Genomic DNA, 26,690 nt, shown 5'->3' on the forward strand with positions numbered 1-26,690 from the left:
AATATTACCGTAGAGTATATTTTCTCAATATACTGCTAACACCACATGCCAAATAGTATTTCCACCGTATTGCGTAAACCACTTTTATATTACTATTGCACTATGAAGAAACCAAGATGGAATTACTACCTCAGTGGGGAGAATCTGACCTGTGTCCTTGTTTACACAAAAAAGGCATGGCATGGTGCTTTCAGCCAAAACTGGTAACTGCTAATAAAATCACAGAAAAATGGAAAAGACTGACATTCATCAAGGAATGGCTGCACAAAAGTATCCCAAAGAGGTTACAAATTGCAGTAAATACCCACCATCATTACAAGAAAATAAATGTACTTGCCATAATACAAAAATGCAGCCAACATTCTGCATATTAATTAATAATTCAAAACAAAATATGTCTTAACTATATAAATCCAACTTCTGTCATTTTTAAATAAAGAATACATAAATTTAAAGATACAACTACTGAGAAAGATGAAAAATAAATTATGCAAATGCTTCAAAGACATATAAACCTTTTTTGCTTCAGGGCATAAACACTGATTCACAAGCTGAAAATTGTTTCCTTGAGCAGGGTCATTCCCAATTTTGTTGTTTTAAGACATTCTGCACATTTCTTTGAAATGTGTCAAGCTGGAACATATCTGAACAAGGACAGAGATCTATCCGTCTCTTGGTTTTGCTCTTGAATGGTTCATTTTAATTCTATGACATCATAACAGTACATTTTTATGTCCCTATATAAATCCTTGACTATAGCATCTCCAGATCATGTGACAGGTGAAAAGGGACCATTTGATTTGGAGGCTGAACACAGAGGTTGAATGGGATTTTAAAATTTTCTTTAAGCAAGGGCTGTTGTCCTCCTTCTGAATTAAAGCAACTAGTCGGACAAGAAGGAAGTCAGCTGGACAAACAGAGGATTTTTAACACCTCGAGATGGGCAGTGGAGCCAGTTCTGAGAACAAGGAGTCAGCCAGGAGATCCAGGGAACTGGAAAAGAAACTCCAGGAAGATGCAAAGAGGGAAGCCAGGACAGTCAAACTACTACTATTGGGTAAATAGAATAAAAATTGCTCGTAATGCTTTTCCATTTAGGGGTTATTTCGCTCTGGAATTACACTTGAGTACAGTGAATTTCCCACCTCTCACTGTTTTATTGGAAGAAGACAATCCTATAATATATGCACAAAATGTTTTCTGGTTGAGCACACTCATGAAGTCACAAAGAACAGGCTGGAAATGGCCATGTCACTGCATGTATTAAATTTTAAAAATTAGAAATTTTTGACTTTGAAAAGATTTGAGAATTGAGAACCTACTGTTAGAATAAATGTTATGGTGCTTACTTATGCAGAAGGTAGCCCAGACTTATCTTTTTTTTCATGGATCTATATGCATTCATTTGCAGGAGGATTAAGTGAGATAACGGGTTACATAGAAAATCCACAGGTGTCTCAAGGTATTGATATTGTTTATTTTCCAAACTGTTGCACTTCATTTTTTACAGAGGCAGAAAGTGACTTAGAAGGGCTTTTTTCAATGTATAAAAATGATATTGTGGAGAGTGGAATGGAAGGTAATGAAATGAGATAAATACAGATGAATATACTCAGAGACTACTACTTCTAACTCACACTATGATCAATTTAGTAACAGCCAGCAGGTTTAATGGCAGATGAAAAAATGATATTTTTATCTTGATTAAGCTTTATTCTTCTCTCTTTTTTTTTCCATGGTACTGCGTAGCCTACAGAAAATATCCAAGAGCACAATAACACTGCCACCCTCTTAATATTTTTCTTCTAACAGTATGATGCCTGTTATGAGAGTTTACATTGGTTTCTCAAAATGAATAGAAAAACAGTCTTTGATCATTGAAATGTTTCTATTTTTCCTTCATTGTAACCACAATGCTTACAAATGCTTTTAAACTGACATTTATTCAGACTCAGCTAGATCCCTTAGATAAAGTAAATTGGCTTAACTCTTAAGTTGGTTGGTATCTTATGCAAAGTCTATTTATACCTGTTGAGAATCTAACTACTGTTATTAATAAAGAAGTAAAAGAAAAACACTACCATGCAGGTTACTCAAATAATAATAGGAAAGTAGCAGTTTGATACACTTTATGTATCATCAGTATTCAGACTTCAGCTTACAAACCTTTTCAGTCCAGGGGAGGATAAAAAGATTTTCTGTGCCACGTTAAGACAAAATATTGCCCCTACTGAGGCAAGCTTGAGTTGGTCAAAAAACGGAATAATATTTTCATTTAAACTTTCATAAATTTCAACACTTTCTATATATTCTTACAAAAAGGAATTGGCATATCAAGTTAGAACCAGGGTCCATCTACTCCAGCATCCTGCCTCTGAGCTTGTCCAACACTCATCCATGAAGAAGATGTAAGGAATCCTTTAAGAGGAATTTATAGGATCAAGAAGAATTTATAAGATAAGCAGTTCAATTATATATTTTGATCTTCAAGATTTCATGCTTTGGCAATAGTACTGGAGGCTGTCTTACACTATAGTTTTAAATAAAGGACTATAAATAGTCCTATAAATAGGACTATAGTTTTAAATGTTTCCTAATGTATATAATCACTCTTCTTTTGACACTATGAATATCAGTCTCAAGATACCTTTGGTAAAATACTTTGAGATTAATTGCAAGCTATGTGAAAAAGATTTCTATTTCATTCATTTCAAATCTGAACATATTTCAGTTTCATCAACTATACAAGCACTCTTTTCTTAGATTAGATGATCATCAGAATCCAAATTACTTTCGCTGAAGTCTTCTTTATGGAATATATTTCTACAATATCTTTCTTTATTCATGTCACAGATGATAAAGAGTCAAATTTGTCAGTGGGTAATGTTTTGGAGGGTTTTTTCGCCTGGGGAATTGTTACAAGAGATCACAAGGACTTGGTAGAAAACACGTTGGAGAGAGGAAAAAAAAAAAGATTATAGACTTAACAGCTTGAATTTTCTTGTTGTTAAAAAAGCAAGAGGTGAATAAAACATGAGTCTGTTTTGAGCCTGTTGCACAGCTAGAGTGATATTGTCTCTTGAACACCTGGAATCACAGCTGCTGAAGCAATGGGGCACCATATAGCTTCTTCCATAGTCAGCCAGTGAAATGGCCAGATAGGAGAGGATTAAATTTGCTATGTTCAGACCTGTACCTGTTATCTTTCCATAACTCTGAGGTTATGGAAATTATTCAGAAATTATTCAAACTTTACACTTGATAAATCAAGGGCAAGCTCCAACCAGTCTAGTCCTGCCCTAGTCCTAGGTTTCTGTTCATTCAGAACATATGTTGCCTCTATATTACAGACCAGATGTCACCATTGTTTCCTTTGCAGTAGGTAGATTGGTAAAAAATACTCAGGAAAAAATGGATAAGTGTATCATAAGTTTTTCAGTGTGATCATTATGCTCTTATCCTTAAAATGTAAAAAAATGTATTCTGGCCATTTCCTGAGAGGATTATTTAATATCGAGTCTGGTCTCTCTACATCCTCCAATAGGTCCCTTTACAAAAATGAAATTATATCCAGAACAAAAAAGACACCACATTTGTTTATGTTAAGTTCTATGAACTGGGCACACATACTATCTCTGTTGAGGTGATAATTTACGGTTTATGTGACATGCACATAAAAACTGGGGTTAAATTATGCCACTTTCTGATGTTCCTCACAAGTTGTCCAGGAGCCAAGAGGGTTAAGTCCTGTGTTACGTGTTCCTGTGTTGTCACGGCCATCCCATCCCTCCACCTTGTCCACAAATCTAGCCTCTACATATTTATACTTTAAAAAAATCAGATTGGTTTATGAGTCTGGAACAAACTCCAAGGTGAAAGTTTTATTTCCTTTGTATCAGGGCCATATCTTGCCTACCACATCGCACACAGTTTCTGTACCTCGTAGGAGGCCAGCTTGCGATTTATTTGTGTGCAAAGTACAGCGCACATTCCAAACGTGGCCAAACCAGCTGATGGTCTCAGTGATTTTTCACAGAAATAAGAACTTAGCTTCAGTTTAAATAACCATTAAAACTTTGAACTTATTTCTTTTCAAAGTATGACTCCATGGCCTCATTGTCTACAGTTTTCAGCAGCAGGACAAAACTCACCCTCATTTGAGCTGGTCATCCTCAGCTCACTTCACTCATAATACTTGCTTTTAGGGCACAACCCACCCAATTTAATTTAAACATCTGCTTCCGGGTGAGAAAAACCGAAGCTGTTTGTTTGTTTTAGTTTTAGTAGCAAATATTTTTCTCCACTGACTATAAGAGGTCTCTGATAAGTAGTCTGAATGTAGATGTTTATAGCATAGACATTTAAAACCAGTTAAATGAATCGGTTACCGTAGTACTGAAGTCAGGCTTAAGTTCCTGTTATTAACATCTGCAATGGAAGCAAAGACTTTGAGCACAAAGGCAGCCCAATTATGCTATTGATTGGAATACACTGATTTTTATTATTTTTTTCTTTTTTTTGGGGGGGCAGCATTTAAGAACCTTATTCCTTCAAGAGGGCTAGATCTTAGAACTTTTCTCCACCTTCTTTCTCTCATGGAGAAAGTTTGCCGAGTTTGGTAAGAGGACCAGGAAGATACGATTTCCAGTCTAGTTCACAGTTTCCAGAGCTCTGAATGACACAGACCAGCCTCAGGCAGAGGTGTGAAAACTTTTCTGATTTTAATTTGAAGATTTTCTTTCCCTGCTTTTTGCTGTTTATGTCATTGTCAGTGGCTTTCCGGACAGGTTTCAGGGCGATTCCCACCAGGCTGCTGGGGTCAGCTCCTTTGCAGCTCGGGGCCCGCAGCCACACGGCACGGCACTGCTTCAGTCTCCTCTGCAGCCCCAGCGGGCCCAGAAACATAGCGGGTTTGGGTCTTGGGGTGCCGTTCAAAACATTCAAAACAAGAAGCGAGGCAGGTTTCAGTCTGGCAGGGTGCCGTGTGTACCACACCACGCTGAAGGTGGATGCGGCGTGCCCCGGGGCACGGCGAACGCGATCTCTGGGAAGTCGTGTGGGAGCAAACTTCCATCAGCTTTGCTGGCAGTGGGAACACCTACACCTCCCAGGAGCAGGGCCAGAGTTTCAGGCATTGACCAAGGTTTCTATGCCTTTATTTTCCGTGCCTTTATCCCTCTCAAGGAGACTTGGCATGCAAATAGAGACAGAGAAATCAGAGGCAAATGTGAAAAAAGCTAGAAGATCCTAAATGTGTGAAATGCAAAATACAGGCTATGGCATATTATCACTGGCCTCTATCGGGCTGAGCTATAAATCTTCACAGGGACAGAGAGTTTTTCAAAAGCCAATTAAACTTTCCAAGCTTCAGGACAGGACGAAGTTTGGCTGAGCTCTCCTCTTTTATTCAGAAAAGCTGGGCTCGGTCATGAGCGCCCTTTCCGCTGCCTCCTAAAGGGAAGCTGCCTTCAGCCCCCCGTGCCTTCAGCCCCCCGTGCAGTCACGTAAGGACTGTGACGATGCACTCTTGCCGCTGTTTCTGCGAGCAGAAGGCTGCTGCGGCGGCTGGAAACGCAGCTCGGTCCCTGCTCTCCTGCCCTGGGGCCCTGGCTGGAGGAGCAAGCTGCACAGGAGGGGAAGGAAGAAAGGAAGCAGGTGCAGAGTAAATCGTTTCGGACCCATTTCCTGGGGTGCAAATGCCGCTACAGCTAACGTGATACTCCGGAGTGAAGCCAAAGCCTCAGCGGCATCTGTTGTTTAGATAAGGGCATTACTGGATCATGAATTACAGATGAGCAGAGGTAGGAAAATGAACGCAAAAGATCTAAATTATGCCTCTCACTCTACTTTAACTTTTCCTTTCGGATCTGGAAGAGAGGTTCATTTTTTCTGTTGATCATGTTTTCTGGAATCTTTCCGTGAGGTGAATGTATGAATTCTCAGCCCAGCCTGCTCTCTTCCCTACAAAAAGTGTAGCAAACGCCACCTTGCCGACAGGGCTTCACCAAGTTCTTCAGAAGGGCATTGAAGGGATAATAAATGATCTACGGCAATTTGCATTTTTTCCAAACTGTGGCAGATGGCAGCATCAGCCTATTTTGCATGGGCTCGTTTTTCACTCGCACTTTCTGCCGTTCCCATCACGGATTTTAGAAAATGCTTTGCGTATGGTTTGCTGTCTGTTGTGATTCATTTGAGTAAATTAATCCCTGTCATTTAAATGTTATTAGCTTTACAAAATCTGTTTGGAAAGTCTGTAATCAGTTTGTTCCATTCACTGAGAAGCCCTCAGTTAAAATAGCTATGCCCCAGATTTCCTCTTTTCTCAAAAGTATTTGACATCGTCCAGTGAGGTAAATGATAATCTGCAAAGAGAAAAGCAGTGATGACTCCTGTCCCATGGATTCACAGGAAAAGTTAAATCCTCTTTTAAGGAGCTTTCAAAAATCCAGCTCGTTTGGCAGTTCTTGCCAAGCCTCATCACTCTCTCTGACAGAAGATGATAGTCACTTGAACTGATTTCCAAGGCAGAAGGTCTGCATTGTGATTACTCACTTTCCATGAGATAAGAAGGGCAAATTAATCGTACATAATCTTACCAAACCTACGCCCTAGTTCTGCAACTGGCTGTGCAAGCAAATGCCTGTACCTCTCCGCCAGCTGTGGGGATCTCCTGCAGGATCGTTCCCAAGCTGGATCTGTTGCAGTGCTCTGCAGATTTCCCACTTCCAGCCACACCACTTCATAGCAGAAGACCACGGGGCAGAGGAACTGACAAAACACCAGTGTCAGGACATTTGCTCACGTGCTGCCTCTGCATCATGAGCTAGACCACATGCAAGTCTCCACGCTCTGTTTTGCCACTTGCTCAAAGAGGCTGGCTAAAGAGCATGGAACCGCCTGGTTTGGCTTACAAAAGGTCATGATACACATTAAATGAGCAGCCACAAATCACGTAATGAATGGCACACTGACAGAAGCTGTACTTTGTTCATGTCTTTCTGCCCATCTGCCAGGGATGAAATCAAAATATGACCCATATTTTATTTCCTTGATAATTAAAGAGTCTATTTTTCTCTTAATTGACTGAATGTTCCTTTCTTTTCAAATGTCCCTTTCCTTTTCAGAAGTAATACTTTTACCAAGATTTCATTATTTTTAAGTCTGAATGGACGCTAGGGAGGGTTATAGTTAGTACAATGTGGATCTAAAACGTCTGTATGTCTCTTCATAGATACAACATTCTGTGTTCCAGACAGTTATTTTCAATGCTTGCCACTTATTCACGTATCGGTCACATCTTCTCAACATTCCCTTTCTGCAGGTGCTGGAGAGTCAGGAAAGAGCACTATTGTAAAGCAAATGAAGTAAGTATATGAATATTCATATCAGTTGTTGAATTTGGTATTTGTCATATAAGCTATTTAGCTAATGTCTTACTACAATATTTATGCTTATCTGAATCATTAAAATCAAGTTCTCATTCAACCACATAAAGACAAACACAAAGTGGCTAAGACACACAGCTGGATTGGTAATCAAATCTGTCTGATCAAATCATGCTCTGGTCCAACTCCTTACTGAAGACCAGGGAAGCTTCTTCATTGTCTTTGGTAGGAGTTACAGTACTGTAGTGACAACACGAATGTGTAAGACAACCGCCCACGGCAGATCCACCTAGCCTAGTATCCCATCTCCTGCAGTAGCTAATGAAGGACGTTTTCAGAAGATCATCAGACCAGACAAGCAAACACCCAGTAATATTGTCCTGGATGCCGTGATAGTATCTGATGATCCGTGACTCAGGCAGCATCCTGCACCAGAGACAGCATCACGGTGCTTAATAGCCTTCGTTAATTCATGCCTACGTTTCTCTTGAATCTTTTTTGAACCAATGTAAACTAATAACATCCACAATATTCTACGGCAAGTGGTTCCACAGTTTAATTCCATAGGATGTGAATCATCTCCAGGTGTTCAATTTTAATTTGGTCGCTATTAATTTAATTTGATTTCACTGGATTGCAAGAGAAAAAATCAAAGTATTCACATTGTATAATAGCACAAAGTCTCCCCCCCCCCCCCCCCCCCCCCCAAACTGGGCTCTTTAAATCATTCTTGGTCTCCACAGTCTTATTCCAGCTCCTGCCAGTGGTCAGAAAGATTGTTCCCAAGTCTCCCACAGCCCAGGTGAGAACATTTTTAGCCACCAGCCTACACAGTGAGCAGCTGCTACCCACCATCTAGCATAGGTAGGAACAGCCATGAGAACTGCTTTTAGCAAGGAAAGTATCACCCCAAAAACTTTTCAAACAATAATCAGTCTGGGAAAAAACAGCCTGTACAAGCTCAAATGCGGAAATCCCAGTTCAAATTCAGACTGAATATCTGGTTAGGAAGATCTTGTGACTGCACCATAAATCTACTGCAAGAATACTTGTAGATGTTTGTTCAAAGTGCACATGGTGCCACACAGACTGAAGTCAGCAGCTTTATTTGCCCTGGTTTCAGAGGAAGGTCAAATTCGTGTGCATGTGTCCCCATTTACAATTTACTACCACAATATTTTCACATATAATAAAACAGGCTAAAACTAAATTCATTCAAGTTACTTATTTAAGGGTAGCCAAAATACTAATCATGTATCTGGTTTAAATAGATAATCCACCTGAGTTCCAGAGGTCATATTTACACAGGCAGCAAAAGTCCTCTGTTACTGTGTAACCTGCTAAAATATTGCTGTTGTATCTAGCCTTATTTTCATGGACAGTGTCCAGGTTTTCCTCCTAGACCTGTCCAAATACAGAAAAAAAAAAAATTACGCAGGCATTGTAACTGTTTAGACATGACTCCACTTTGTAAGCACCAATCTCCTCCAGTGTAAAAATCAGACTGTTTTACAAAATCAGCAACATTATTCTGAATTTAAGTTCTTTTAACTGTTTCATATCTTCACCAATGCATTTTAAACAGTGAAGTAAAAAACATTATGTCGTAAGAGCAATTTTCTACTATTTAAGCAGCTCATTTTATAATAAGACAGATTCAGAACCATCCATCAAATACTTTGGTAACTCTTTTGGTCCAGTTAAATGGTGGATAATTTTATTTCTCTTTTGAGTTCCAATCAGAAGACCCTCCCTATTCAGCAAGCCATTGAAATGTGTTGTGCTGAAAACTTTCCCAAGTAGAAGCAGCTTAAAGGTGTTCCTCTGAATTGAGCACTTTAAGAAGGCTGATAACCCTTAGCAGCATTGAGGAGGGGGCAGAAAACCACAAAGCTGAGAGTCATCTTTAAAGCACTGTGCATTTATAAGCTGTCAACCTGATCACAAGTATGAATTATTTTACAAGAAAACTGTTCATGAAAATTATCATTTTTCATGCAAAATCTCATCTTTCTGTCACAACCAAGGACCTTTTTTTTTAAGGGAAATTTTTCAGAAAAAAGCCCAATTTCATTAATTAATTTTTTTCAGTGAAGCATAACATTTTCAAGAGAAGACTGATAGCTGCTTACAAAAGAAGTAATTTTGCTGAAAATAAAATTTTCCACCAAAATCAGGTTAATTCTACTCCTATTAATATGATTTTCTAATTCATAAGCCTCATTCTTTCCAGACTGAAGATTTCAATCAAACTTAAATCCTTCCACTAAGCTTTGCACAATATCTTCTGATGCTTAAAATATAGATATGCTGCAAGGCACTAAAAAGGCTAAGATGGTTATGAGGGATAACCAAAAAGGAAAAAGTATAAGCTTCTCTGAAGCTCTGTGCTTCTGACTAGATCACTTCCAATGTGTGATCTAACTTTTTTAAAACCAAGTTGAGTATTTCTGTGCCATGCTCTAAGTTAGCAGTACAAACTTACTATAAATAATTTAGTGAATGAAAAGCAGGGAACAAAATATTTGGTAACTCAGCATGCCTGTTAATATTGAAACAACTCCACCTATCTGGTGAGAAGCCCTCCTTGTGTGAAAAAAAAACCAACAAAAAAACAGGAGACTAACTTTTTTCCTCCAATAGAAATATAATTCAGATATTATGACTGGTAGCCTAATACCTCATGCCTTCAGCATCCTGCATTTACTTTTTAAATGTTGTTTATTTTTTCAAGGAAGATCAGGGAACAAAATTTTTCATTTGCTAAAATGCTCCTTCTGGCCATACAAGATGTCAGCCTGTTTTACAATCCTTCCTTAAGAATGACAGATCTTTAATAAAAGCAGCAAAATCTACTACTGATTTAACAGGCTGCCTAACATACCTTCTGCCAGAGGACATAAATACATTATTTAAAAAAAAAAAAAAAAAACAAACAACAACAATGAAACAAAAAAATCCCATGAAAAGCCTCAAGCAAACCCAAGTTTTCTTTCTGTAATTACAGAATCTAGTTTTATTTCAGAATCTTATATTTTCTTCCTTCCTTTGTTCTTCAGAGGGAAAGCATGAAAATACAAAATAGCCGTTTGTGGACTGTGTTAGGGCCTTTCCTTCTCCCTTATCCCAGATTTTTGCAGCCGCAGGCAAAACACCCATCTTTGCAAGAAATCCTGTTTTGGCCACCGCTGTGAGACACACAAAGTAGTTAAATCAAGTTAATGTTCTTCAAGGGATTTGAGTTTCTATATATTTCATTCCATGATTTATAGAAAAGCTGCTGCTTTCACAGGTAGTAAGGGTAAGAGGGAGAAGAATATGCTTAAGTACCAGTGCAAGGTTCAACATTGATGGCGGCTGAAATTATTTCTTGTTAAAGGCGATCTGACCCATTAAAGGAGGCCACCTACACCAGTAAGGAGCTCTGGGCTCCATGGTGCTTCACAGACAGGACATCGCTTAGGCCATCCCCAAGCGGCAACCCAGATTATCCCGTGCACTATCACGGAGCTACATTAGACTCCAGTAAGTGAATAAGCCTCCCCTCTGAATAATGCTTATTTCATTCAATTCACTGTGTTGACACAGGGATACATGGATATTTCAGAGGATGGCAAAAACCAGGTTCACTAGTATACCAGACTGCCTAACACAGCTCCCCTTTTTCTTTCTCCCAAGTTCAATAGCATTCCTTTGAATCTTGCCGATTTGCTTGAATTCATGCTGAAAACAGCATTCAGGACACCAAATCTACAACAGAGTTTATGGATTTGCCTGGTCTAGAAGTGACTGGGGAAACATTTAGGGAACCCTTTTTTCCTGCAGGTGCTATTCCTACAGACACAAGAAGGCAACTTGTGAATTTTCTGACATCCATAAATCAGAGAGATGTTAAGACACATTCAATTGTGTTCTGGGTTTTGTGCGTTTGTGTGCGAGTGAATTATTTTCTGACAGGGCTGACCTCTCCCCGTGGAGGGAAAGTCTCCCCAAGACACACACCTACACTCATTCTGGGCTAACCTGGCAGATCCTTTCACATCACCCCTTTCTACTTGTATAGCTCTGTCCAGACTGTATCTCTGGCAAGAGACAGCGAAAAAAAAACCCAAAACCCCAAAGCCCAGAAATTACTGTCTGTTCATTGAGAGTATGCTACACCAAAATGGGTGAAGTTTTCATCCTTTTTCACAACTCCTGGAAAAAGATGTTTCTGAGTCACAATATAATCTGCACATTGATCTTGAAGAACTTTAACCACGTGCCATTCTCCAGTTGAGGAGGATCATGAAATTATAATCCCTCTGTCATAATTAGATTAAGTGAATTTGACTGCTAAGGTTCTTTGCCCTCTGCAATACAGGCCAAACCCTCTGGAGTAATATGTATGCCCCCAAAGCCTGTATATAATAACAGTAACACCTTTCAATAACTAATAATTGTAACTGGTGTACAAGGAAATAGTGAAGATTTGTTGTTGTTGTTTACTTGAGGAAGTACCTCACAGTGTAGAAATATTTTTTGCAATAATTTTTCTACCCTAGGTAAGATTCTGGATAAAAATGAGAACGATTAAACAAGCAAAGTGACAACCCATGACTAACATTGTAGATTCCAATAATACAAGATTTGGGATCTAAGTACAGCTATGTGTCTTGCCCTGTATCTACAATAATGGGCCTGGGTCTTGTTCTGAATTTATATATTATCTTATATTCACCCACAAGGCAAAAAACCAATACCTATTCACTCAGATTGGGAAGTCAAAACCTAGCCTCATAAATTTAACCACACATACTTGCAGAAACTTCTGGTTACCTGTTCCAGCAGAATAGGCAGATCGACCACTGATAATTGTTTTTCCAAGGGCCAGATGGATTCATTTCTTTCTCATGCTGACTGCAAAAGCATCTGATCCAACTTTTCATTACTTTTTTTTTAACACATCCCATAAACCTTTTGCTTTCTATTTTTGCACCAGGATCATCCATAAAGATGGTTTCACCTACCAGGAACGCATGGAGTTCAGACCTGTCATTTACAGTAACGCAGTGCAGTCTATCCTGTCTATCGTGAAAGCAATGACTAAGTTAGGAATCAGTTACGAAAACCCAGCTAGAATTGTGAGTATGACACCCTTTGTCTTGAAATAGGCATTAGAATACAATTCTTTGTAATATAACAGTAGAGACTAGTAGAACAAAGAGGGTTCAGTATTTGCTTTATGACAGCGGCAACTAAGTACTGCTTGAGTTATATGTGACAAGATGTCCTTACTTATTTTTATTTTCCCAAGACTGATGCCTGAGGTCTAACTTCTGCATCAACTGCCATTTTGTTTGTTACAAAAGAAATGTTCAACTTGCAAAGATGTGAGAAAGACAAAAAACAACCAACCTTTTCTTAGCTGCACAGTCACTTATTTATTGCTATTGGGAAAAGTAATAAATATTTTCCTTTTATGAACAAACCTTGGGGCTCAGCCATGTAAGGAAGGGTCATCTAGACATGTTGGGAATATTTCAGTTTGGCATTGCTCCTGGAGCAGAGACCTGCCCGTGTACAGACGCAGCGCTGGCGCATTGGCGCTGCAGAGAAGTGGGGGCTGACCTTCCCGACACACTCAGCAACCCTGTGCACAAGCACATAGAGGGGAAAGCCACAGGAAGAAGACCTGCTACCTCCTGGCAATGACACTGAATTTTCAGGGACAGAAGTAAAGGAAAAACACGTTCCCTTCTTCTCAGTGCAATGATTTAGTCTATTGCCTGTAATTCAGTCCTTGCCGGCAATTTCTCAAAGGCCTGTCAGAAAATCAGCTGGTTCCAGTTTTGGCAAATTGTGCCTATTCCCTAGAGGTTTCTCTTAGAGGGAATTGCATCTGGTTATCTGAAAGAGCTTTTCTCGCTCCAGAAGTCTATATTTCATTACAGTGATGTGGTACTTTGACCTAAAAAATGATAAACGAATGCTTCAAAGGTTACCAAAGCTCATACAGTCATTTGGCAAAATAAGAACTAAATGTTTTCTTCCTGTATCCTTTTAAGGGTCCATGAATGCAAGTCATTCAAACAAATGTAATGGTCCCCAAAAGCAGCACACAGAAAATAGACCCGTGTGAATGTGCCGCAACTTGGCCTGTCTCCTCAGTTGTGATAGACACGGGTACCACATAAGGACCCACCTACCGGTCTACATGGCCTAAGTCGGTCGAACCTTGCAGCACCTAGCCAAAAGTTCTGGCTCAGCCTCTGATATCCACTACAAGGTCCAGACTCTGTCTGCCACCTGTAATTGAGATATGTTCTGCCTGAGCCCTGGTACTTCGGCCTCTTTTCTCAGCCCCGCCAAACTTTCTGAGAGGTTTATACATGTTCACTCATCATCTATCATCTATGCCAGTTTCATAGACATTATTTTCAAGGGATTTCACAGCCTGGGGAACTGGGAATTGAAAATTTTGTTAAATAGCCCAGTTAATTTCTTCGCATAATATATAACCAAATGCAGAAAATACAGCTTTTTTAAGTTTATCACAGTAAACCCACTCTTACTGTTGTTGGCAGAATAGGCCTCTAGGGATACAGTTGAATACACCTGTATAAAATATTTGCAGTGCCTGCCTTCTTTTCCCCCAGAGCCACATAAAAGTAACCTGGATGTGAGTTTTAAAGAAAATCGAAATTTTGGTCACATTTATTTGAATCGCCCCTAAACATTGCCTTTTCTTCCAAAAGCAAACTTAGCTTACATTTTCTGTAAAATCATAACCCATTTACAAGCTTGAGTTGTTTTGATATAAGCTTTGATTTCAGCTGGACTTTGTTCTTGCTGACTTCTGGTTCAGATTTAGCTGCTTAAAGTCATCTAGCCCAAAGACTGGGCTTATCTTGGGCCAGAAAGCAATGGGTTTATCCATGTTCCAGGACCGCCTGCAAATACCTCTTACTGGTCCTGAAAGTGCCTCAGCACGTAATTTTGAACAACATCTGTTCTGGGGAGAGGTATTTTTTTCTTCCTAAAGCAACATTACAATCTAGTTTTAATATGAAAATCATCTGAAGTCTGTCTAAATGCCAGAGAGAAACAAAATATGGTATAAATCAGGGTTATGATAAACTCAATCTGCTGCTATCTTCCTTTTTTACGTAAGCATCAAAATCCACAGTTGCCACCTTTTGTATAATAATCCATGAACATTTACCATACACCTGGAGGCTCTGAGCTCAAGGCTTCTTGTTGCAGGCTATTCAACCACCAAATCCAATATCGTAGGAGGAGAGCTATAATCATTAAGTGATATGCAGTATCTTGAAGGGAGAACATTCCAACTCTTATCTGGAAGCCCAACAAGTGTGCGCCCTGGAGAGCAGCCCTGGAGACAAATGAGGGGCACACAGGAGAAAGCATGAGTGGCTCTGCTGAGCCAGCACCGAGCCAGAGGATGGGGTGTAAATGAGCCGGTGTCGTTTAGTGCATAAGGGCAATTGTACAGCTGTCCTCTTTCCTCTTCTGAATGAAGGCAATTCTCTAGGGGTTATTTCCCCCTTTTTCTTTCTTTTTCTCTCCATGCTAACTCAATTTCTCCAATATTTTAGAAAACCTGCAGAGTTTTCTTTTCGATCAGTCTCTTGCTTTTCCTAAGTTTCCATAAACTGCAATTTCTATTGAAACATAAAGGTATAGTACATTCCTAAAATAAATTTGTTACAACTTACTGTGAAGATGTTTTCTACTTTTGAATAAAACATGCTCCCTGCCAAAACAGTGTCTGTCAGAATGCACTTCTACTTTTGCAACTATTGACTGCAAGTCACTTCCGTTGTCTACTTACATGGCTAGGAAGGAATTATACTCTATAATTATCCATTGCTGTGACACTGTATCAAATGACCCTATTTTAATCATGCTCTTTATTTACAGTACATTCCTAAGCTGTTAACCACTGAAAATAAATATTTTTAATGTAATACATTACTTGAAGTCTTTTTGGATTGACTGCAAAAGGAAGAAATTACAGAATAATACATTTAAAATACTTGGGATTATATTCAGTTACAGGTTTCTTCCTCCCCAAATAAAAAGCATACGGGAAATGTATTTACTAGTTTTATTCACTTTGCCACATTTCTCACTGCGGTCTAAAGTTAGACATTTTTTTCTTCCACAGACATTCAAAAGTATATTTAGCTATATATTTCTGCTTTGATGTAGTTACAATATGTTTAAGTTTTAAATATCCTTTTTAATTTAGTTTTTTATACCCCACTACTCTCTCTTACAATAAAAGTCTTCCTTCCAAGTTGGACCTTTTGTGAACACCTATGGTAAGATGAAACGGAGCTCTTGTGTGAACAAAACAAAACAATAAAAAGAGGAAAACTCTGTGTATCACAATTTAAGTCTAACCTTGGCACTAACTAGAGGGAAGTGAGCTTGTGAAAGGAAGCTTACATGCACAGGTGAGTACAGCTACCTGGAAAAACCAGTGAAAATGAGAAATTTTGCCCCTGCAACACATTGTAAACCAAGCACATCTTCAGGGAGGTGGAGGGGCACAGTGAGTTTGCACAATATTTACTGAAATTTCTCTTTAGGAAGATGAAAGGAAGCTGTGCGCCACGGCAACAACGCTGGAGGATGGCGACATGTCTTCTGAATTGGTTGAACTCATCAAACGACTGTGGAGGGACGGCGGGACGCAGGCCTGCTTCGCAAGGGCAGCGGAGTACCAGCTCAGTGACTCGGCAGCCTAGTAGGTGACACCAGCCGCAGTGCTGACCGGCTGGCTATTGCCCTAACGGACAGCGTAGGAAGGCTGGTGACAAGAACTCTTCCTCACGTGCAGAACAGCCTATGAAAATTATTGCTCATTAACCTGAAAAAGAACGGGGGGGGTTGCTGATGTTTGTAATGTATTAGAAAATCTTAACCGAAGGAAACAAGTGAGAACAAGGAACAATTTGGTTTTGTGAGTTAGTTTAAACTGTAAAAAAAAAAGTCCAGCTCCACGAAGGGTCACCATTGAGCTGGAGTACATCTCCTAGCTTAGATGGAGTCAGTAATCTTAGACCTTTCAGGATTCCCTGGTCTGGTTGCAACAGAACAGCTGTTCTTGCAGGCTACACTGGTCCTGCTCTGCTGTTTTCTCCCTGAGCTCACAGGAGACCCAGAAGGGAGGTGTCACCTGGGTCGGAGCTTTCCTAGAGCGTGTAAAGTCGGACTCTAGACCTGGGGCAGAAGGTTGTTCCAGATGAGGTCCATCCTCCAAGATCTGCAGATGGAGGTTTCTCTGCTCCTGCAGCTCCTCGTACAGGCTGAGGGCACTTGCAGGGTGAAACCTCACAAGGTGTTGGGTGTCCGTTCTACTCGGCAGGAAAGGCGTGATCGGAGGCTGGTCCAGGAGCCGGGCAAACGGAAGGCGGTAATAGCTCACTAATGGTAGAGAGTGGAAGGGATATACCATGAAATTATTAAAAATTCTTTGTCTCTTTGTACCTTCAAAGCAAGAATGAAGACCTTTCTGCCAGATACCTAAACAAAGAAAATACTGCCTGAATTGATTTGTGCCTGATTTGGCAGTATTTTATGGCACCCTTGTATTTCTATAGGAATAGTACAGAGCAATCTTTTGTTTCCTAACACATCCTTTCTGACAGGCCACACTGCAGTTCCCAGCACTAAAAGCCCATAACAAGTCAGTCATCATAATTAAAAGGAAAAATGTTTCTAGAAGTATAAAAAAACCCAACCAACCAAAAAAAACCAACCAAACAAACAAAAAAACAACTAATACAGAAAAAAAAATATTACACTACACCTGGCAGATTAGGCTCTGTTGGCTAAAAAGAAGATAGGATAGTCTAACATAATTCCCTTTCAGTGTTATGGGCTCTGTCATGTTTTAACCTGCAATAGGTTTCAGTATTTAAGGGAGCTAGTACAGACAGACTGTTAAGGAGCCAATAATCATTATTTATTGCTAGAGTTACATTAAAACCAACAGTGATAAGTTTTTCATCTGCTTGAACACTTCTGAAAATCCTGCTAATCCTCTGTCTTCATCCTTCAGTACCTGATGCTTCTGAAAATCTAGCCTTTGGCTCTGAACCCTTAAAATCAACTTAATTTTTGCCCTTGCTACTGGACTTCTAATGATCAGTTCAAAACCAGCTAGAGTCAATCAACTATCTAATGCTACATTTCAATTTCTTTTAAAACCAACACCCTGTTTCTCAGCTCCTGTGAATCAGCTCCTACACAGAGTATTGATTTATACTGTGTAAACTGACTTTCTGAGGTTATCTGCTCTAAGTCTTTTCATTATTAATTCATCCTAATGAAGTTTGATCACTGCCTTTACTCTGTGTGTTTTAATTGAAAAAAAAATGAGATCTTCTGAATAATAGAAAATTCCCGTGTATGTCAAATTTGGCTGGAATGTCTTCCTTAGACTCACCTGGAATGAATCCTGTTTTAAGATGGAGCGATGGGTAAGGAAAGGGCAAAATCAGGATTATAAATCATGACCTTAAATGTCATTGTATAGCTACCAGTAGTACATGGTGCTTCTTGCTTGCTCAGTTATTTGTCTCTCAGGGTAGGATTCGTCTCACCTCATTCAAGCCAAGAAAAGATCAGGCATTCAGACTAACCTGCTAGTTTGCAGTCCCTCTTTTGCAAGTGGAGAGTTGGCCTGCAGAGTGTCCCCTTGGAGCTGCCTACAGCTCTAGGAAGAATCTGAAAATGCTTCTCTTGCTCCATTAACTAAATAATTAACCTGGTCTAATTTTCTATGCAATTACAATTGGCTGTGTTGAATCGAATTTAGGTATTTGTGACTAAGAACTATCAGATCTTTACAATGAATTTTATATACAAGTGTTTATTTTAGTGGTTACATGCTTTATAAATTGCAAAATGTCTTTTGTTTCTGTGTTCCACAAAAGTGAGCTGAGCTGAGTTTGCCTCAGGCCCTACTCGGAGAACCAGAGCTATATTGCATTTTCTTTTAAAACAGATTGCTTCCTGGACTCAAATAATGGGCAAACATTGGATTACTCAGATGAACTTCAGCACTCCTTGCTGAGTGGACTCAGTTTATTCAACGTAAAATTAGAAAACCCCATTTCTAAGCATTACTTTCAAATCTCCAAATGGAAGATTCTAGCTTTAAAAAAAACTATTTTTCTTTTTTTTTTATTTACAGATCTATTAAATATTGCAGACAGGTATGATGAGCTGTGAGGTTTGTTTTGGTAGTTGTCTGGTTAAACTGAACAGCAGAACTTCATGCCGGGCAGACTTTGTGTTAGAGAAGGAAAAAAAAAGGCATGAAGCCTAATAAACATTAGAGAGACTGTGTTTTGTTTCTCAAGAGACAAGAGGCTACAAATAGAAAGCAGCCAACTGGGACACCGAAAGCTTGAAAATGCTTCAACCTTTGTATGTGATTTCTTGCTTGTGGCTTTATTTGAATATTAGTAGTTAAAAGGTAGGAAACTACCCAGACATCACCTCTTCTTTTCCTTCTCTCAGTTCATAACCTCTTTACACAGATTCCTAGACCAGCTAGTAGGATTCATAGGCTCGGTCCAGCCATTTTGAGAAAGCTCCTTGCTCCTGGAAGAGAAAGGAGAAGGGTTGCTGGTAGAACAGGAACAGGCTTCAAAGATGTAGTTGGCATTCTTGTTTCATGCAGATTTTATCTCTGTATGCCAGACATAAAACCAGATAATCCACTCTTTTCCATGGGGTTGTGAGAATACTAACCTAGGGGGGCCTCAGCTTCGTTGAAGCTTCTGGTTTTAGTTACAAAATATATTTTTTTAAATTATCATGTACCTTCCTCTTGTAAACTGATAGGTCTGCAGGGAAAACAGCCCCTAAATGTGAATTCCTCCAAAATATTACGCCCTCCCTCTCACTTAGGAAGGAAGATAATGTTAAAACAGGTCTGACAGGCTGTAATAACTTCTAGTCAATGTGCTTCTGCAAGATGCTTGAGGTTCTTCCTCTGTGGTGGCAACTCCCACTTGCTGAAAGCAAATGGACAAACCCCTTCCCTGAAAAGGTAGGGTTTTAGCATCCCTGAGGAAATTAAGGATTTTCCTGGACTGAAATTCTCAGAAAGATGTTTATTATATACAACTAAATTAAGCTTCTCTATAAAAAAATGAAAAAAGAAAAAAAGAAAAAAGAAAAAAAGAAAAGCTCTGGATTGTGGATCTAGGTTGTAAAAAAACCAATAGTATTGTATTTAAATGTGCAATTTACATGAAATATTTAAAAGCAGCTCAATATGAAGTGATTATGTAATGTTCATTTCACCTTTTGAATTCACCGATCACCACTTCTTTTTACTCTCCTTAGTTACCTCAACGATTTGGACAGGTTAGCAATGCCAGACTATGTGCCTAGTGAGCAAGATGTTTTGCACTCCCGAGTGAAAACAACTGGGATTATAGAGACTCAGTTTTCATTCAAGGATTTGAACTTCAGGTAGGAAAGCCAGTTTTCTTGACAGTTTTCTGGGGTTTTATCTTTCTTAAGTAATTTCTTTCAAAGGTATTGACCTGTTATAATATTGGTAATACCATTGTGATATCCTTGAATCCACTCTTATTTAATATTTTGAAACAGCCAAAAAAGCAAGGTATTTTAGTACCAGTACTCCAAATTTAAGCATATAATGGACTGTTATTAAGAGAACTCAGAATATCAGGTTCTAAAAGGACATTTTACATATGTAAGTGTCTAAAAGCATTATTTGTATCCTGCTATTTGAATAATTGTTTGTGACATTTATGAAATTTGCCTACATAAATGTCCTTAACAGCATGCAAAACATTTGATGACTACTAATTTGCACGCACTCTCAACCTTTCACTCTCTTCTTTTGAGAATGGAAATAACTGCTCTTAACACTGGAATGCATTACAGCTGGCAAAAAGAGAATAATTTCTGTCCCATGGGAAATTTCAGTATTAGCATGCATGCCTTCATGCTCATCTAAAATGAAAAGCAAAATGTTCAGAAAAAGTCTTGAAAATAATGTCTCTGAGAAACTTGACTGAAAAATAACTGACAGTTTCAGATACTCAAGATTTTGTTATGCTTGGTGAACCAATTAAAAACATCTAATTCCACATGAAAATGTATTTGAATGAATTATGATAGTTTCATTGTTCTATAATGCTTTTCTCTATGGACTGAATTCCATTTAATTCTTAATTTAAAGGCTGGGGTGCAAATTGAGGAATTCAGTCCAGACAAGAAACTGCCTGTAGGGACAGACAGATGTATAAAGCACCAGGATTATAACTTTTACATTTTTCATTGGGCTTCATTTCTTCTTCTCGTGTGGCAATTAAACATCTCCCAAACCATCTATGCTTTGACACAATGGAGATTACATATACAAAATAAGATTCTGAAGTAGATGCCCTACAAATAAATTATTATCACCTATTAATACTCTGATCATGTGTGAAAATTCAGCACACTTACCCACAAACACTACAGTGCGGCGTCATAGACGTCATCTTCTTTTTCTCTGATTAACTTATTTCCAGACAGCTTTGTACATTGAAAATCCGAGCACCTTCAGTTACAATCATAGTTTATGTACGAAATAAAATCAGGATGGAGAAATAAATCATCAGAGTGCAAACCCTCTTTGACACGAATGCTACCAGTCCTGATATTAGAATATCAGAATTAGTGTCTAAGTCCAACTGAAATGCAGCACAGCTGAGAATTAAGTTACCTGAATGTCTGTAAACAAGAGGAAGGCCTCTAATGCCACCACAGACACAAAACCCACTGTGTTTAGGCTCTCTGCTATGCATCACAGTAGTGTTATGTGAGTAAATTCATTGGTGGTTTTAGGCACTTGAGTAATGCAAGGTAAAATCACTACAAAATAGTCTGAGGGTTTGAGCTGCTATAGAGACGCAGAGCAGCTATAAATCCATCTTAACCAGCCAGTTACTGCTATTTTGCATTGCCAGAGCAATGCAAAACAGCTGGGGGATCCTGATGACTCTGCAGTTAGTTTGATAAGTACCATAGAAACTTCTATAAAGAGACGGAACACTTCCACATTCAGAGTTTTGGCTGATGTACTTCAATGAGGCCTGAGGTCGCAAGCCATACATGGATAGAAAGACAACATGAACAGATGCTTCATTCACTAAACACTTGTCCCTCTCCTGAACTGAACGAGGCAGAAAACATTTTGTATCTGTGCAGGAAAAGTCTAAATCCCAGTACTGCTCCAGGGAACTGAATTACAGTTGCACAGACAACATCTCTTGTTATTTGTTATCTTCTTAGTGGTTACGTTGCTGGTTTAGTGTAATTTACCTTTCTTGTGGTCTTCAATTTATTTCACTATTGTTGACTTTGATTTCCAGAGCTCAGAACATACTTCAATATTTTTAAAAGAAGGTTTGATCTCCATAGGTCCTCTCCTGCTGTCATTTCCATTGATGTGCTAGGAAGAGTTTGACTGAAATCAGGCAAGCTTTATTTTAGTCTTCAAGTCTCACTATATGTACCATTAGGGCAAGTGAATATATATCCAGCCCCATATCTGTAGCTAAGTTTTCCAAGAGCAGTGCTGGGAAAATATAGAGCTTTCAAGACTAACTTTGACTGTCTTGGTAAAACAAAAAGATCATCTCAGACATACATTTTCTACCACTCACAGAGGGACTTCAATTTTACATGGGCATATGCTACATTCTAGGCTGACATGAGAAGAACTAAGCAAACTAAGGTTAGTACAACAAAAACTGCCCATAAGCATTGCCTCTGGCCTTGATCTTGTCCTATTTTAACTGACTTCTCATGAATATATTCACAGGGCAATATGCTAAAAGCTTGCAGGAGGTGAATACAGATTCATATGATTATGTATGCTTGCAAAACTTTACTGCAGACTAAATTTTGAAGCCTTTTTCCCCCCATAACCCTGATTTCAGAGTTACATACCACAAATCAAGGAAGACAAATAATGGCACGTGATTTTGGGGCACTAATGGCAGCCAAAAATCAGGATGCTTTATTCATACTGACCTCACTCTTCAGTAGGCATACTGAACTCAGTGAAGATATGCTTGGAAGGATGCCATTACTGTTACTAAAATCTTGCTCCACAACAGCTTCCTGATTTCCTAATAATTCACATTTATAGACACCCAATGATCAGAGATGAAATGTACTAGAAAAAAAAAAAAATTCTCTAATTACTCCTCAGCTGCAGAAACAGTTCATCACGACCATTGGGAAGGATTTCATCTCTTCTAAGCAGGTTGAAAAATGATTAACAATAACCTTTGTTTCCATCAGCTGCATTGCTGATGGTGAAGAAAACAGAGGATCAATATGCTGCAAAAAAATGGTGTTTCAGTAACAAATTATTCGTGCTTTGTTTATTACTGACATAATTTTATCATACTGAATCCCGATATTTTCATTGCTGTAAAAACCGAGTTGTGTTTAGTTTCCAGATACTGCAGGAGATACATCAGAGACTAAGATCTAATGCATTTTCTTGAAGGAAGGGATAATGCAAGAGGGGATTAGGGTTTACAGCTTTAAATTCAACAACAACAGGCAGCACAGGGAAAAGTCATCATGTACACAAGGAAACAGAAAAAGTAAGGGTAGGATAAATCTGATTTTTTACATGTTTTTTCTCCCTTGTAATGCACTTAAAATGTTCAATTTTGGCACCTTTTATGTCAGAAAAAGAGTGAAAAGAAAGCCTCATCCCTTATCACTGAAGAACTGCAAATGTAAGTGGGAACTTTGAAAGCTAATGCTAACCAGAACAATGGTAGCGTTGACGACAGCTCCATCTCAGCTGGGCCCTAACTAGGGCCCTAAGTAGGTCCCAGCCAGGTATGCTCGGTTGGCTTTGGACCCCATATAAAGAGCCCATAAAAAGTTCGTATGACTCTACCCAAAGGTAGCAATTTCTGGCAAAGACTGAAGGAAATTAACGCAGAGGAGGACAGCTCTATGTTTTCCTCTCTACAAATGAAGGGATTCCTGCTCCCCATGAATTGCTGCTTAAACAGCAACTAATGAGATTGATAGGGCAGAGACCCCACACACACAAACGCATGCTGCAGGTTATACAGCTAGCTAAGTGATTGCGCCAGGGCAATGAACAGATGACTAAATATAGATCTACGCTAGCCAATTAAACATAACCAGTGGGTCAATCCATGATCGGCTTCCAGTCACGTGTCTTACTGATCAATGTGTCCATTCACTACAAGCAAAACTATGAAGTAACAAATGACTGTGGATTTGAGGGTCTTTTGTCAATGTTTCACGTACGAACTTTGTCCTGAATAAATCCTTGCCTGCAGGGCTTAGTCCTGCATTGAGCTCTTATGCAGAGTCCCACTTCCTCAGCACAGAGTGCCACCCGAAAGTACTGAATGTATTTCCTATATGCAGGTATTTAAGCCTTTACTTTTCATTTTATGCCCACTACAAAGCCGTAAATAATATATAGTACTCCTTGACCTGTTGGGATAGAAACAGACCAATATTTGGAAAAGCTGGATATTTGACTGTCATTGATTTCCAGTTGCACTCTGCACATTAACAGCATGACTCCGTCCTTATTAGTTAGTGCTTTACATTGTACATATGTTATTTTTTCTGCAAAGGATGTTTGATGTGGGTGGACAGCGATCAGAGAGAAAAAAGTGGATTCATTGCTTTGAGGGAGTTACTTGCATCATATTCTGTGCTGCACTCAGTGCCTATGACATGGTTCTGGTGGAAGATAAAGAAGTGGTGAGTCAGAAGAGACAAACAACCCTTTTTGCTGCTAAGTTTTAATGTACTCTCTGATGGCATATCAGAACTATTCCTGTTCCCTGATAACCATTTAAAGGCTATTATGCTGTATTGGTTCTTGCCGGTAAAGAACATTACAGTAAAAATGACATATGGGCATGAGATTTGTCAGTCTCTCATGTTTACCTTTTGCATCTCAACAGAACAGAATGCATGAAAGCCTTCAGCTGTTCAACAGCATCTGCAACCACCAGTGCTTTGCAGCCACTTCCATTGTGCTGTTTCTAAATAAAAAAGACCTCTTTCAAGAGAAAATAACAAAAGTTCATCTGAATATCTGCTTTCCTGAGTATAATGGTAAGTTTGGGTTTTTCAGAAGAAAATACATTCAGATGATTAGTGCAGGCCATGCATTAAAGACTCAGACTTTGACTCAAGTCACCGATAGATATAACCATTTAAATGCTAAGCATCTTATCTAAGCATCTAAGCCTTACTCTCAAAGAATGGTATGGGACAGACATGGTCAGAATCCAATTCATCTCACCTACTCATCATGTTTATCCTACGATGGGGTCATGTCTCTCTGGAGATGCTTATTTCTCTCCCTTGGCAGTAGAAGAAGCTGAGAGACCTAGAAGTTTCAGATGGCTGAAGTGTGGTGTGATGAACCCAGCCAACACTTCAGTACAAGTCAGTGGCTTATCATTCACACACACCATAACTGAGCCCAAGCTTCTTGTCCCTATTTCGAAAATCCATTCCATAAAGGAAGCCTGCCTCCTTTTGCATGTCACAGTAGAGCCTACTGGAAATAAAAACCAGCAGCTGTTCCCAGCTGGTGCAAGACAATATATGAGGCTAAGTCAGAAAGGGCCAGAAAAGCCAAAATCTGTCTGTATTTTAGTATTAACCTAATGCACTTGGGATAGGGAGTGTCCAGAATGAAGCATACTTAAAGCAATATTGTTATTAGAAGATGGGTTCTGCGCACTTCCTGAAAACCAGCTCCTTCACTCCCTTTCTCAGGACACATCAACACAGCAACCCCAAATTACTCAGTGCTTCACTAGGATAATCAAATATCTGCTAGACTCAGTGGATCTACACCACTTTACACTGCCTGAGGCTTCAGACAGGATGGGAGCCAGCAAGGGCTCTCGGCACAGCCTGCCTCCAGGACTCTCATCCCGCTCCAGACCTACAGCGAGCCCGCAGTACCAGTGTTTACACCTGCTGTTGTTCTGAAGGAGTACTACCGAAAGGCAGAAAAGCTGCATGAAGAAATTATGGCTGAATATATAAGCATCTGAATTTTCCCTTTTTCCTTCTTTATTTCTCTATCTCTTCATGTTTGTACTTCCCACCAATTTTGTCTATCTACCTGATTCCCTTTGACTTTACACTCCTTCCTTTTTTCTTCCATTTGTCTCACTTTCTGCTCTCTCTCTAAGGTCCTTAACTGTTTCACACTGACTTAGGAGCATTTCACTTCAGAAACGAGGACTTCAGGTTAGGCATTGAAATTTAAATTTAGGTGGGCAGTTTAGATACAAAATTTTCACACCTATTTCATGAAGTTGATTCCCTTTAGAAAAAAAAACAAAAAGAAAGAAAAGAAGAAAAAAAAAAACAAAACAGAAAAAAGAAGTCTTGTTTCTTAGCAGCTGTGAGCAAGTACCAGTTGAAATGTGTCTTCTCTTTCTTTTACCATTCTCTCCACTAGGACTAAATACATTTGAAGATGCTGGAAATTACATCAAGAAACAATTCCTAGACTTGAACATAAGGAAAGAAGATAAAGAGATATATTCTCACTTGACATGTGCCACAGACACCCAGAACGTCAAGTTTGTATTCGATGCAGTCACAGACATAATAATCAAAGAAAATCTGAAAGACTGTGGGCTTTTCTAGCTCTTCATTCCCTTGCTCAAAGCCTGACTTCACCTCAGTCCACTTTCCTCTCTTCATCCTGTGTACTGACTGAAATAAAAAACTCTAGGGAAGAAACAATATCAATTAGGCTTTCATTAGCTGTCACTTGAAGCCTTGGGTATAGCCTGAGCATTGCGGACCAACGCTGACTTTCTGTATGTCACAAGAAGATTGAAAAAAATGTTCCTGCTCCACAGAAATGCCAGCCTCTGATAAATCCTACTGGAATCAAAGAGAAATTACTATTTTAATCAATACGATTTGAAGGTAATCAGCACTTCTCGGGAAACTGGGGATACTTCAGTATCCTGTGTTTTCTAGTGATGGGAGAAAAAAGATAATATATAGCAGATAACTGGCTTTTATTCATATTTGAAGCCTTAAGAAAGCTATAGCATTAAACCGTATCAATAGATAATTTCCATTCAGTACTCTCTCGTTTTCATGTTACATACACAACTAAAAATGACATACCATTAATTCAACAAAGGCAGACTTAACTGGTGTATGACAAAGAGCAGTGCAAATCTGAATGTTTAA

The 26,690-nt window shown here is 39.1% G+C and overlaps 1 protein-coding gene across 1 annotated transcript; it reads left to right on the forward strand.

The window, feature by feature from the left end:
* The first annotated feature begins 939 nt into the window (after positions 1–939).
* GNAT3 (G protein subunit alpha transducin 3) lies at positions 940–26,129 on the forward strand. Its single transcript, XM_049813659.1, has 8 exons — positions 940–1,057; positions 7,325–7,367; positions 12,370–12,511; positions 15,986–16,143; positions 19,761–19,889; positions 24,080–24,209; positions 24,416–24,569; positions 25,939–26,129. The coding sequence occupies exons 1-8, from the start codon at positions 940–942 to the stop codon at positions 26,127–26,129; spliced, it is 1,065 nt and encodes a 354-aa protein (XP_049669616.1).
* The last annotated feature ends 561 nt before the right edge of the window (positions 26,130–26,690 follow it).

This window comes from Accipiter gentilis, chromosome 11 (genome assembly GCF_929443795.1).
Source record: "Accipiter gentilis chromosome 11, bAccGen1.1, whole genome shotgun sequence".
Classification (NCBI taxonomy): Eukaryota; Metazoa; Chordata; class Aves; order Accipitriformes; family Accipitridae; genus Astur; species Astur gentilis.